Here is a 14,785-nt window from a genome sequence, read left to right as displayed (position 1 = left end):
AGGCTACCTGAAAAATTTGACCCAAGTTAAACAATTTAAAGGCAATGCTACCAAATACAAATTGAGTGCATGTAAACTTCTGACCCACTGGGAATGTGATAAAAGAAATAAAAGCTGAAATAAATTATTCTCTCTACTATTATTCTGACATTTCACATTATTAAACTAAAGTGGTGAGTCCTAACTGACCTAAAACAGGGAATTTATACTAGGATTAAATGTCAGGAATTGTGAAAAACTGAGTTTAAATGTATTTGGCTAAGGTGTATGTAAACCTCAGACTTCAACTGTATCTCTGATCATGGCCATTGATACCTAGCCCGTGTTTGATGCTTTGCATGTCTCTCTGCTTCCCTCCCTCATCCCTCACAGTAAATGTGAATGTCGGCCAGGTACAGAGTAGGAGGCTACTACTCTCAATCTCCCCACTATATGCTTGGTAATCTGTGCCAAGGATGCCTTCTCTCCCCATTGGAGAATAGAGAAACTGTGAGACAATGTATTCTGCAGCTTCAGATGGTCAGTACAAACACATGCAGCGTCTCACTCCCCTTCCCTCAGCAGATGAATTGGATTGATACATATGCTCCAGTCGGGTGCATGTTAGTATCAATGTAATAACCAATTGATGGTTTGTTTCCTAAAATTCATAAAAGTACACAAAGGAAAGCAATTGGATTGATTTGAGTGATTAAAAACATCAAATTCAATGACACTTACATACAACTAAAGCCATGAACAGTGTACACCGACACAAATGGACTCATTGGACAAAGTCTATAAGCTTATGTGGCAGACATTGTCTCTGATTGGGTTAATAGAAAAAACATCACATTGGTCCTGCCCACCGCTCATGATTAACTACATAGTTTGGTTGCTTCGTACTCCACAGAGTTTGGTTGTCTGGCACTGAAAGCCTGTAAGGAAGCCAGTATTCTGGTCACTTCAGAGCTGGACAGTTTCAGTCTGTGACGGAGCAGACATGAGAACAGGTCCATCGGTTGAGCCCCTGGAGGAGAGAGTCGGTTGACCCTGTAGCGGATCTCCACCAGCTGCAGCAGGGCCGAGTCCTGGGATCCCTGAGTGTACGGGTAGTCCAGCTGCAAGATCAGGTCCTGGATGGTGTCCGGGTCAAAGTGCATGCTGTATCCAAACAGCTGCATGCTGTTGATCTTCATGTAGCCTGTGTTCTGGGATGAAGATGCTACCACTGGTTCCACGGTGCCCTCTGGTGATTCCAGGTTCACTGTACTAGCGTTCCTGTGTCCCCTAACCTCTGGCCCTGGAGCCAATCCTGGCACCGAATCCCTAATGCGGCTCCTCAGGTAGAAATGCACTGTCTCGAAAAAGCTCTTCCACCGGTTGCCCAGTGTCAAGGTCCAGTTGTAGCAGTCCAGGGGGATATCCAGCTTGGTCCGCTCCCAGTCGGGGTAGCCATGCTGGCCGATGGGCATGGTCCAGCTCTCCGAGTGGCTGCCCCCGAACGGGTTGACGAACACGGACAGCGCAGGCTCCAGCGTGCTGTTCTTGGTCAGGCACACCTGGAGCGCCACCCCCAGGAGCATGTGCACACGGTTGGACTTGTAGCGGTTGCTCTTCAAGGTCAGCAGCATCCTCTTCCGCCACGACGGGTCAAACCAGGCGTTGAGGCGAACGTCGTTGCTGACGAAGACGCCATGCAAGGTGATGCGTGGGTCGCGGTGCTGGAGCAGGTAGCACAGCTCCAGGTCCTGGAGGTCGCGGTCGCTCTCCAAGCCCAGGTAGGGGTCCGTGGGGTCAGGCACGGCGGGTCGGCACAGCCCCTGGCCCAGGGTAAAGCCCGGGTTGCAGCTGGAGCAGCGGGTGCGGTTCTCAGTGGAACAGGAGGTGCAGTGGGGGCCCTCTCCTACTGAGCAGGGGATGGGGCCCTGGCAGGGGGGGTGGAGGTAGGGGCAGGAGCAGCTGCGGGTCTCCACAGAGTACAGGCCGATGTGGTCATTCTCACTGCAGTACAGAAGGGACAGGATGTAGCTCAGCCAGTAACGAAGGGGTCTGAGGACAGAGGATAGAACATACTGTAGATGAGGGTAACTTATTAGTCACTTTACATTTGGATTGCTTAGTAAATTTATGTTTTCTTTTGTTTGGGTCACTTTTGTGTGTCCATTTTCTTGATTTTCTGTCCATGAGATCCAGTCAGGTCCAAAATGATTGGCGTCCTTTATAAAGATGAGCAAAAAACCCAGTATAAAATAAATATTTGTATGCAACAAAAAAAGGGAACTTTACCCAGTACCAGGACAGAGGCTGAAACTTGATTACAACTGGATCTTCCAGTGAAACAATAATCCCAAACACGCATCAATATCCACAAAGAAATGGTTAATTGGCCACAAAATCGCAATCTCAGGACTTAAAACCTATGGTTTGAATTGAAGAGGGGCAGTCCATAAGCGCAGACAAAGGATATCAAAGAACTGGAAAGATTCTGTTTGGAGGAATGGTCTAAGATCGCTACCGAACCGATGTGTTTAGAAAAAGGCTCAGTGACATTATCCTCGCAAGGTGAGGTTTTGAAAAGTATTGAAAACAGGGGTGCCAATCATTTTAACCCTTAGCTTTTTGCGGGCAAAAAAATATTACTTGTTAAACAAAATCTTTCTCTGAGCAATTGTATTAGCATAAACATTTTCAAATTGGAGCATACAATATAGCTCAGTATTTATTTTATACAGTCTTATTTGCTAATCTTAATCAAGGGTGCCAATCATTTTTGACCTGATTGTATGTGAAAAACATCTCCTCAGACACAGCAGGATTCATACTGCACATTAACAGCAACAATATCGTAAATTGAGAGGGATAGGCAGATCAGAAGCCCCATTTCTGCTCTCGTAGGCTCAGCTGTTGCAATGGAAGCCAAATCAGACCAAAATGAACATGCTCATCTAGTCATGAATTCCCCCTGAGTAGGCAGGTGGGTGGCGATGGAGGGAGCCACACACACACACACACATTTTTGTTCAATGTATGAATACGGCATATACTAACAACTCAGTACAATTACAGAGCTTTTAAAGAATAAAAGGTTTCATGGGAACACATGCAATAAAAAGTACAAGTTTAATAATTCTGCACCTCCATCAAATCCCCCATTTTACTACCAGCGAGGTGTGATAAAGCAGTGTAATTGGATTGAGGAGGCAGAGCTTGCCTATGGCAGGAGAACCGACGTAATTGTGCCATTTAGTTCATTTCCTATACAAAGAATGGCTATCGAAACAGAGCGGTCAGGAGCGAGGAATCCATCACAGTGAAGATACGATAAAAGGAGAGCTGCTCTGGAAAGCTGGAGTAACTAATTACTGGTGGGCCAGGTAGCAGGGCATAGGGCTGAACCAGGAAACCACAGTAGTCACAGGGCGAAAACCATTCATTGTTTACTCAGAAACCATATTTTTTGAGGTACAGAAGCATGGTCCCAGATCTATTTTGCCAGCCCCAGTAAAACACAAAGAGTTCTGGGACCAGGCTATCCAAATTCTAAATTGAATGCACTTCCGACTGTAGTTTTTGGCGGTTAACATCAATGAAAGGGATTGCATGTAATTAGTTACTGTAGAAGAGGCGGGATCTCATGCACAGACGTTTGAATGTCAAAACGTTTGTTCTTCATACTCCTTTCTGAGTGTGGACATCCCACATTATCCAAAGACTTATTGTGACCTAGTATGTAGGCCTACCACAACTCCTGAGCACTGTGGTCTTAGCTACTTCGGATAAGAAAGCAGAAACGGTTCTAATTGTACTGCAATAACCTACTGCCGGTCGTCCAACTATCCTTAATTCGGGTTTTCCCAGGTGAGACTCAATTTCTTCCGTCAGCACTTCTTGCCTCCTTTCAAAACCTCTCAGCTTTTGTTTCCCCAAAAGTGCATTTCTTTCTCGTACGGTGAAATAAATCAGTTGCATAAATACAAGACAAGGTATTTTAGGGGGGACCTCGGGGTTAACGAACCCCCTAAAAATAACTCTGTACCTCTCCCTCTGCAGCACTATCCTGGGCCGATGGCGGCATCTCTTGCTAAGACTGAAGAGCTTGTTAGCGGCGCGACGTGCTTTGTCAAGGAGCAGGCCACTCGTGGTCTCCAGCTGCCTATAGCGTTGGAGCAGACCCCCATCCATCCTCCACAAGTGCTCCACGACAGATGTGTTCACGGCGTAATGGGTTGGCAACCTTCCAGCAAAACTTTGGAACTCCTCTGGAATAAAAAACAAAATAAGAAGAAGAAAAAACATGGATAAGTAAAGTTTTCTTTTCTGGCGAGGAGAAGCATGAGCCATTGGGTAATGAAAAGTGTCTGTTCTCACTGTCTGAGAAAAGAAAGAAAAAAACAAGTATGAATAAACAACAGGTTGTTCTTATTGTTTATGACTTGCTAAGAGAACAGAACTGACATTATTTAATTGGAGCGAAAATGTATCACATTCTATTTAACACCTGTCTGTAATTTGGAGTCGTGAGGGATGGTTATCCAACCTCAGTCGTTAAAGTGCTAATTTATCAGATGGTGAGTAACTTGGAGTGGGCGCAAAAATACACGTCCAGCTGTCTACGGCATCGAAGCAAGACCATTTAAATCGCAGTGTTAGCCTATTATATCAAGGTTTTTGTTGAAACAAGGGTATTTCAGAGGTCTTTCAAAGGAGTGAGAAATACATACGCTTTTGATATGTGAAGGTTTAAAGCTACTATGCACCCTACTCCACGACCATATCTCAATGAAAAATTGCACAATAGTGATTTTTATTATTTCCATACATATGAAACCTTATTGAATGTGAGCCTGAAGACCTGACTCCCTACACTCAACACTACATTGTTGCAAGTCATCAACAAGCTGGCTAAAGCAGAAACATACTGGCACCCAGCCTACTCAATTGTCCGCTCATCACCAAGTACATTGGACTATTGCATATTCAACTAACTCCAGTAAACACCTGATTCCACAAACTCCTGGTTGGCCAGTGTCCAAGCCTCCCGGAGGCGCAATAGGTTGTTCTCCAGGGCATCGAGGTCCGTCTGTGGACAGTTGCACTGTGGGAAGTCCGGGCCGCACTGGCACCAGCAGTCACTGGCCCTGCAAACAAACTGGCCCTCCGAGTTACAGCCAATGTAGCTGAGGGCTGCCTGGACGAAGCGACTCCGCAGGTAGGCTGGTAGAATTACCTGGAGTCCTGGGGAGGCAAGTGAGACGTAGGTAAGTATTTCGGGGTGTAAGAAGGCACAACAATCAGGCACTGCAGCGACATTTCTTTTGAGGATGTACCAATTACAGTTATCCAGGGGTATGAATACGTTCCTTGTGGGTTAGCCTCGATTGCCTCGAATTCGATTGCAGATAAGAACTACTATCCCCTGTATTTACTGCATTGGACCTCTTAAGAATGCACCCCATATAGAGGCAGCTGTAGTAAGTTACTGTACAGTAGTCCCTTTAACTTGTTGGGAATAAATGAGTAAACCATGAAAGCCACACCTGATTCATTCACGTTCTTCCAGAGTGATACACCTGTTGACATTTTGTCTGTAGACTATGCCTGCTGACATTTTGTCTGTAGATCTAGTTTCAGAAGTACCTTGTAACTGGATCTTGTTTTCTGGACTGTGGACCAGTACTGAGCTGATAGAGTCAAGGTTGTCATAGTTACTGCATCCAAGCGGGCCCGTCCTGGTTTCAGTCACCTGGGGAGGAACGGTAACAAATGAACTGAATGAATGTTCCTTAGTTTACCCATGTTTTGTTTCCTGCATCAAACATCTGAACACATTCTGTGGATCTGAATGAGTTCTGAGCAATTAGTGCTTTTTGAGGTCGGTTCGGTTTCGGTTCAATGATTAAAAAAGGATCACGGTTTTCGATATTGGTTTTGATTGTTTTGTTTGAATGCTGTAACAACAATTTAATAATAATAAAAAAGACAATAATAATAATAAAAGCCCTATGATGGTAGTGGTAGTATTATTTTCATTCCAAGGCATCATACCATCTCTATAGAGCTGCTGTTTGACAAAATCACAATTTTTTTAGTTCTTCAAAGTAAATAAGGCATATTTTTAGGACTGCTGAATTACCCCCCTCCTGTATGGACCTTGCTTTGTGCACAGTTTCTTCCCGAAACTGTTGCCACGAAGTTGGAAGCACAGTATCATTGAAAATGTAATTATATGCTGTAGAGTAAAGCTTTTCCTTCACTGAAACTAAGGGGCTTGGCCCAAACCATGAAAAACAGCCCCAGACCATTACTCCTCCACCAAACTTTACAGTTGGCACTATGCATTGGAGCAGGTAGCTTTCTCCTGGCTTCCTCCAAACCCAGATTCGTCCGTCGGACTGCCAGATGGTGAAGCATGATTCATCACTTCAGAGAACGTGCTTCCACTGCTCCAGAGTCCAATGGCGGCGAGCTTAACACCACTCCAGCCGACACTTGGCACTTCAGAACTCAGTCCCATTCTGTGAGCTTGTGTGGCCTACCACTTCGAGGCGGAGCTGTTGTTGCTCCTAGACGTTTCCCCTTCACAATAACAGCACTTACAGTTAACCGGCACAGCTCTAGCAGGACAGAAATTTGACGAACTGACTTGTTGGTCATGTGGCATCCTATGATGGTGTCACGTTGAAAGTCAATGAACTCTTCAGTAAGGCCATTCTACTGCCAATGTTTGTCTATGGAGATTGCATGGCTGTGTGCTCGATTTTATACACCTGTCAGCCACGAGTGTGGCTGAAATAGCCAAATCTACTAATTTCAAGGGGTGTCCACATAGTTTTGTTTATATAGTGTATGTGTGTTCCAGTAGTGTACTCATTAAAGGAGAACATCAATTCTTGGCCAACCCAAAATGTTGATTTTGTGGACAATTAACCATTTCTTTGTGGATTTTGTTGTGTGCTTGGAAGATCCACATGGGGCCAAGTTTCAGGCTCCTAGCAGAGGCAACCAGGTTTATGGATAAAATGTCCTGGTACTGGGTAAAGTTCATGATGCCGTTGACATTAACAAAGGCCCCAGGACCAGTACAAGCAAAACCGCCCCATAACATCAAAGCTCCACCACCATATTTTACAGTAGGGATGGGGTTCCTTTCTGCTTATACATCCTTATTTTGACGCCAAACCCACCAACGAGTGGCCAAAGAGCTTTATTTTCATGTCATCCAACAAATGTAAACGTCTAGAGTTTGCTAAACACCACTGGCACTTGGATTGGAACTGGTGCTTTGGTCAGATGACATGAAAATAAAGTTCTTTGGCCATGCACAGCAGTGGCGGGTTTGGTGTCGAAATAAGGATGCATAAGCAGAACAGAATACCATACCTATTGTAAAATATGGTGGTGGATATTTTATGTGATGTGTATATTTTGTTGTTATGGGTACACATTCGTTATCGACAGAAACCTGTCCATCTGTCCATCTGTCCATCTGTCCATCCCTTGAATATATCATTGGAACACGTGGGTACAGCCTGATGGAAATCACATGCAATTCTTATGACTTGAAACATGTTAATTCTCAGCAGTTTCATCTTGAGATAGACTATGCTGCAACTCTTACATACCAAATCCGCACAGCGGGAGTCCGACAATAAGGAAAATCAACACGCTACACTTAGACTATTTCACATAAATAAATGATCCACAATAAAATGTTGGCAGCAGCCTATCCACTTGCCCCCCCCCCTCCCCCTCCCCACACAGAAACATAGAAACAAAACAGAACAAAGTCCCCACAGCAGCAGCACAGGTTTAACAGTTTGACCTCCTATTCTGTATATAGTAACCTATTCTGTAGTAACCTATATTGCATATACTAACCTATTCTGTAGTAACCTATATTGTATATAGTAACCTATTCGCATCTAACTTCAACTCCGTATGCCCAGAGGCAGAGGGCAGTCGAGGGCCTCTTACCCTGATGGCAGTGGAGGCAATCTGGAGGTGGTGGAGCCGACGCAGAGTGCTCTCCCTGTCGGTGAAGTAGGAGGCAGCCAGCTGGTGAAGGGCCTCCAGGTTCACCGCCCCTGCCATGGCCCCTGTACCGTTGTGTCTGCTGCCCTCAGCTCCAGCCCATGGTTCCGGGTCGCGGCTTAGCTTCCTCTTATCCACAAATATCGTCAAGGACTCCTCCCCTGATTACAAAGCAACAGGAAATGAGGAAATGGGAGACTGAGCGGCTGGGCCAGAGACGTTAATCAATGGTAATTATCTCCCATCTCTCCTTCAGGGAGGTTCCAATTATTCAATGACTGTGTTGAAGAATGGTAATGGGCAGAACATGTGATCTATGTTTAATTTCATCCCAGTTCAACAACCATACTGAACTGAGCCCTCTGCTTTAGTGTATAAAGCTCTTTATGCACATAACATATAACATACATCACATCCAAACTGTATAATTTGCAAGTTACATTTGGAATCAACCGCTTCTGCAGAAGAATCTGTTGTAGCTTAGTTACTGAATGTATCTCAGACACTGAGAAGGGTAAGTTTTGACATGAGAGTTAACCAAAATTCTCTCGACAAAAACACACTTATTTTTAGTCTAAGACCTCTCCCAGGGAACAATACTGCTGTAATGCGGGTCAAGTGGGAACCAACGTTCGGAGCCTCCCTTTACTGTACCTCCCAGCGTGGCGGACAGTAGGAGGTGAGTCCCGTACTTCTTGATGATTTTCTCAGTGATCCTGTGGAGTGTGGGCCGCCTCCCAAGCTGCCTGACCGTGTGCATGAAGTCAGGGTCGAGGGGCGGAGCCAGGCCGCCACTGTTGTCATGCCACTCCACCGCCAGGCTGTTGACCTTCCATCTGCCAAACTCCCTGTAAACAACGTCACAATAACATGTTTCACACAATAGTTGATTTGAGTTCTTGATTTGTGGATGGAGTTTTAAACTTTGTGAAAATATCACATTAAACTAAATAGGCTGTTGAGAACATTCAGTCGAATGTAATTGTGGAATTCATTCACAGATAAACCCCAATGCAAGCAGACACAACATTTGCAGAGAGATACATGCAGTATCTCTCTTACTCAGACTCTGCCACATTTGCTCTGGCAGACTGCCACTGGCTAATAGACAGTAGGTCACTCTCAAGCCACATATGTTCACAGGTCTGTAGGGGTGTTTGTGATGGTAGGACCTTATCTTGCAATTGTGTTTGTTATTGCGCAATCACCATATTTCTTTGGAGCTTCAAGCGAAGCTGTTGCGATGGAAAGAAACCTCAGTTGGGCAATGTCTTTGCTGAGGTGATCTCCACAGTACCATATTGCTACTCTAGCACGAGTCCTTATGGGAGTCCAATGCAGCACTATGAATGCATAACAAGTGCTATAAATTGTCAATGTGACCATGAACTACTATATGCCAGAGGGCCCATAAACCAGTGCAGCGTCCCTATAAGCATGGGTAACCATGTACCACAGCTTATCCTGAACCAGACCTGAGTGACCGTGAAACATCTTAAGACCTTGAGCCATTTAGAACGCAATTAGAAACCTTTCAGGAAACCATAGAAATGCTTTGAGTATGAGCACTTGGGGCATCCATAGCAAAGCAAATACAGTGCATTCAGAAAGTATTCAGACCCCTTTACTTTTTCCACCTTTTGTTACGTTACATCCTTATTCTAAAATTGATTACATTGTCCCCCCCCCCTCAAACTACACACAAAACCCCACAAGGACAAAGCAAAAACTGTTTTTTAGAAATGTTTGCAAACATGAAACTGAAATATCCCATTTACATAAGTATTCAGACCCTTTAATCTTTGGCAGCGATTACAGCCTTGAGTCTTCTTGGGTATTACGGTACAAGCTTGCCACAACTGTATTGGGAGAGTTTATCCCATTCTTCTCTGCAGATCCTCTGCTCTGTCAGGTTGGATGGGGAGCGTCGCTGCACAGCTATTTTTTCTCTCCAGAGTTGTTCGATCAGGTTCAAGTTCGGGCTCTGGCTGGGCCACTCAAGGAAATTCAGAGAATCCTGAGTTGCCTTGGTTGTGTGCTTAGTGTCGTTGTCCTGTTGGAAGGTGAACCTTTGCCGCAGTCTGAAGTCTGAACGCTCTGGAGCAGGTTTTCCTCAAGGATTTCTCTGTACTTTGCTCCGTTCATATTTTCCTTGATCCTGACTAGTCTCCCAGTCCCTACTGCTGAAAAGCATCCCCACAGCATGATGCTGCCACCACCATGCTTCACCGTAGGGATGGTGCCAGGTTTCCTCTAGACGTGACACTTGGCATTCAAGCCAAAGAGTTCAATCTTGCTGTCATCAGACCAGAGAATCTGGTTTCTCATGGTCTGAGAGTCTTTAGGTGCATTTTGGCAAACCCAAAGCAGGCTGTTATGTGCATTTTACTGCGGATGGGCTACCGCCACTCTACCATAAAGGCCTGATTGGTGGAGTGCTGTAGAGATGGTTGTCCTTCTGGAAGGTTCTCCCATCTCCACAAAGGAACTCTGGAGCTCTGTCAGAGTGACCATTAGGTTTTTGGTCACCTCCCTGACTAAGGCCCTTCTCCCTCGATTGCTAAGTTTGGCCAGAAGTGTCTTGGTGGTTCCACACTTCTTCCATTTAAGAATGATGGAGGCCACTATGTTTTTGGGAGCCTTCAATGCTGCAGAACATTTTTGGTACCCTTCCCCAGATCTGTGCCTCGACACAATCCTGTCTCGGAGCGCTACGGACAATTCCTTTGGCCTCATGGCTTGGTTTTCGCTCTGACATGCAATGTCAATTGTGAGACCATATTTAGACAGGTGTGTGTCTTTCCAAATCATGTCCAAATGAATTTACCACAGGTGGACTCCAATCAAGTTGTAGAAACATCTCAAGGATGATCACTGGAAACAGGATGCACCTGAGCTCAATTTCGAGTCTCATAGCAAAGGGTCTGAATACTTATGTAATATAAGGTATTCCTGTTTTTATTTTTTATTTGAAAATAACATTTCTAACCTGTTTTCACTTTATCATTATGGGGTATAGTATGTAGATTTAATGAGGAGAAATGTAAATTAATCCATTTTAGAATAAGAGTGTAATGCAACAAAATGTGGAAAAGGGAAAGGCTCTGAACACTTTCCGAATGCACTGCATGTTCACCATTTTATATCACAAAGCCCTTGTGATTCACCATTAACTGTTTGTGATGACCATTACTCGCTACATACAGAGTGTACTGACACGTGTCACATCGACCTCAAGTGTTAATTACACAGTCACATCCCATTGGGGACATGCAAACTCTAACTCTTAAGACGCAATTCTCTCTCCAGTTGCTACAGTCAAGACTCCTACTGCTCCGTCCTCATGGGAGGCAATCAAATCACTGCCACGAGTTACGATCGGCAGAGAAATAATTGAGGAATAAGGCTAGTGTGGAGAATGTCATTACATCCAATCATCGTAACGAGAGGCAGACTGCAGTGCCCCTCCGGTTGTCACTTGATGGGCACTATAGATTGCACCCCGGCGTTAGCCTGCGGTCTTATTCACCGGTGAGCACTTATGGATTGGAAGCAGGGATACTACGATAACGCTACACTGGTGGATAATAGTCTGACAGCTTCCTGTTCAAGACCCGGAGCCATGTGTAATCAAATGCGGAGAAACGGGAAGGCCCCCCGGGGAAAATGGAGAGCCGGTCGAGAGGAAAAACGGACACCAGCGTTCTGTCGGTTTTATCACTTGTAACTGAATCCGATGTTAATCCACATGGTTACGTCGCTATGATTATATTCCAATCCAAACAGAGGACGTTTCAAAGCGGGGTCTTCATCTCAATTGAATGGATACCATGTTGCTTTTTCTCCGTCCTCTAGAGAGAATTAAAATCAGTAGGAGCTGTTCAGGGAGATGGGTGATGGGACTCTGTGTGCTCTCAGAGAAGACTATATAATTCTCAGAGCCAGTAGAAAGTCTCCTTTATCTAGCTTACCACAAGATGGTGAACAAGTGTTGAGCCATAGTGGACCAGCAGGGCCATATTTATAATGGACAGAAATATAAACGCAAGAGTCAACAATTTTACTGAGTTATCGTTCATGTAATGAAATCAGTCAATGTAAGTAAATAAAGTTCAGCTATGGAATTCACATGACTGGGCAGCGACGCAACCAAGGGGGGGGGGGGGGGGGGCATGTGTAATGATCATGTTGTTAAATCAGCTTCTTGATATGCCACACCTGTCCAGTGGATGGATTATCTTGGCAAAATACAAATACTCACTAACAAGGATGTAAACAAATGTGTGCACAACATTTGAGAGAAATAAGCTTTTTGTGCATATTGTGAATTGCAGTGGCACAAGGCCAGCATCATCCTATACTTTTCAATGATCATATATGGTTCCTTGATAGTTTGAGCAGTACAAACACTTCACCTTCAAAATACAAAAATGCCAAATGTAAAAGAACACCCACTTCACCTTCCATTTATTCCAGACCACTTAGGAATGTTTCAGACGATACTGCTTTTCTAAAACAGTCTGTATCCTTTCTGATACAGAGCATGAACTAGAGTGGAGAGTGTATTCAACCAAGTACCACCAATCCAAAAGTTAATGTAATGTTAAGAGCACAGTGTAACACATGACCTCAATTTCAATTTGCACTAGTTCTGCAGACACCATACTCATCCATGCGGATTTTGGTGGACATCCAGTGTATGTTTACTTATGTTCGTGTTGACGTCTATGTTGACGACGCATGGATTTGCATGTCCGTGGGGAATGTATGCAGTTGAGACACTAATATACAGCGCATTCAATGTGAGGACTGAATTATAGCATACGGTTCATTCAGAAAGTATTCAGACCCCTTATATGCCATCTGAGAGTTGAGAATCACAAACGATAGGAGTGAAGGGTTGTTCAGAGAGGGAGAATAGCATAGCCTCACTTGTGTAGAGCTATGGTCGAGGGCAAAAGAGGGGTGGGGGCAGGGGGAGAGATGAAGGTGGAGGGAGAGAGAAGAGAAAGCAAAGATAGATGTGGAGAGAGAGATCACCTGTAGATCTTGTATCTGGTGGTGTAGCCTTGCTGGTGTCTCTCCACAGACTCCGTGAACTCCAGGGCATTGTGGAAGGGCCCTTTGTCCGACAGCAGCCAGCCCATGGGCCCAGCACCACCGCCATCACTGGGTCCGGCCGCGGCGGCAGCAACCCCAGCCCAAGTCCAGCAGCAGAACAGGCCCAGAGCGACCCCCTCCCATAAGAGCAGCACAGGCACCTGTCTAAGACCGATACCCTGGCAGCTCATGCTTCACCCAGCGACTCCTCATCCTCTCCGGACTTTGCCCGTGTCCTGGGGGGACAACCCATTTGGGGGAATTTGCCAATTCAGGAATGTTAGCCTACATTAATTTTGATATTTTATAAGCTTTAGTATTGTACTGTGATGTGATATTGCATGAAATTGTACTACACTGGGATACTTGATATATTAAAGACAGATTGAAAAGGAGAGCTGTGATAAATTCAATATAAAAAACGTAAAAAACAAGTATATAAATCAACATTAACATTCCTATGCAATTTTCCGCGCATTTCCACGTCATACTTACAGTTGCATACAACTTGATAGTCCTTGTATTGTAAAATAATATGCTTGGGTCCTTACCTGATTTCTGAAAGTGTGGAGACCAATTACGTTTATTTTTAATGTATCAAAGAGATCTCGAGGTTGCACGAGCCCTGATAAAAGATATTTTCATTTTCCGTGTGGTCAAAATATGAAATAAATTCGCTCAACTGCCCGTGTAAGAATTGATGCGAGGCTGAAATACCAAACAAGGGGGAAAAACGTTTATTTTTCCTGCCTTCTGAAAATAAACCACTTCATATTCCAGAGCACATACATCCAAATATTGGAAGGCTCCTCCGTAGATTCGAGACTCCTCTGTAGATTGCAGGTGGATCTCACATTTGCCTTGCGCAACAACTTCAGCCTCAAAACAGAAGGGGAAGAACTCTGGGCGTCCGCCTCAAACAAGTGAGTAAAAAAATTGCGGTCAAAACCAATAATTCACAATCAGTGAATTGAATACGCGTTATTTCAACTTCCTTATTTTTAATTTAACACTTGCTAATTTAATTTGTAATCCCTAAAATTCCTACATCGGGTGCACAAATAGCCTGATCATTCGTTATCGGGGTTCAATTCCTAAGCTCAGGCAGTTGCTGCCTCCCTCTTGCAGTATCAGTTGTGTGAATGATGGAGGGGGGAGCAGTTTGGAGCTCCGTTCTAGACAAAACGAAACATTGTTCACAATGCACATTAATGTATTTAATTTGGAATTTGGTGACTGTGAGCTCGGACTACTCTAGCCGCCACAGCAATTTCAATGTTGATGAAGATGGCAATGATGATGATGATGCTGATTGAAACGACAAGGCTACACAGCTGCTGGTACTGCATCTACTAATCACAGTGATGCACAGCCTGACCTTAGGCTATAAATGTGTTATATGCATGTTGAAAGATTGGTAATTTCTACATAGCAATGTCTTGATCTTTTTCAACAGATATTAGTGTAGTATAAATGCATATAGCTAGGTATTTATTGATATCGTACAACCGGTATGGTAGCCTACCAAAAACAAAACAACATCAAACTTGGTTGAAGGTCCTGATTGGCACCATGCTATAGTTCAAATGAGTTTCGGCTCAGAATTTATTTCCTTAAAGATGCAATCGATATGTCATTTCAGTGATAGTGGAGACAGGTGTGGAGCAGATGT

General features: G+C 44.3%; 1 protein-coding gene across 1 annotated transcript; it reads right to left on the bottom strand.

Annotated features, from left to right (window-relative positions):
• Window positions 1-203: 203 nt before the first annotated feature.
• Window positions 204-13,961, bottom strand: LOC124009988 (BMP/retinoic acid-inducible neural-specific protein 3-like). The gene is made up of 8 exons (XM_046322279.1): window positions 13,665-13,961; window positions 13,054-13,349; window positions 8,668-8,861; window positions 7,957-8,174; window positions 5,620-5,725; window positions 4,981-5,217; window positions 4,019-4,241; window positions 204-2,031 (listed from the first exon to the last, which is right to left on the bottom strand). Exons 2-8 carry the CDS (start codon window positions 13,302-13,304, stop codon window positions 858-860), a joined length of 2,403 nt encoding a protein of 800 aa, XP_046178235.1. The 5' UTR covers window positions 13,305-13,349; window positions 13,665-13,961; the 3' UTR covers window positions 204-857.
• Window positions 13,962-14,785: the final 824 nt, after the last annotated feature.

Source organism: Oncorhynchus gorbuscha, linkage group LG22 (genome assembly GCF_021184085.1).
Source record: "Oncorhynchus gorbuscha isolate QuinsamMale2020 ecotype Even-year linkage group LG22, OgorEven_v1.0, whole genome shotgun sequence".
Lineage (NCBI taxonomy): Eukaryota > Metazoa > Chordata > Actinopteri > Salmoniformes > Salmonidae > Oncorhynchus > Oncorhynchus gorbuscha.
The sequence above is the reverse complement of the archived record's forward strand: the minus strand, read 5'-3'. Positions and strand labels throughout refer to the sequence as shown.

Bases quoted from the DNA above. Each gene is read 5' to 3' on its own strand.
- LOC124009988 (XM_046322279.1), bottom strand. From the start codon at position 13,304: ATGAGCTGCCAGGGTATCGGTCTTAGACAGGTGCCTGTGCTGCTCTTA. The intron at 4,242-4,980 runs GTGTTTACTGGA...TTTTTATTCCAG, and splicing joins CCAGGAGTTTGTGGAATCAG to AGGAGTTCCAAAGTTTTGCT. The intron at 2,032-4,018 runs GTACAGAGTTAT...CTCTGTCCTCAG, and splicing joins ATAGTGCTGCAGAGGGAGAG to ACCCCTTCGTTACTGGCTGA.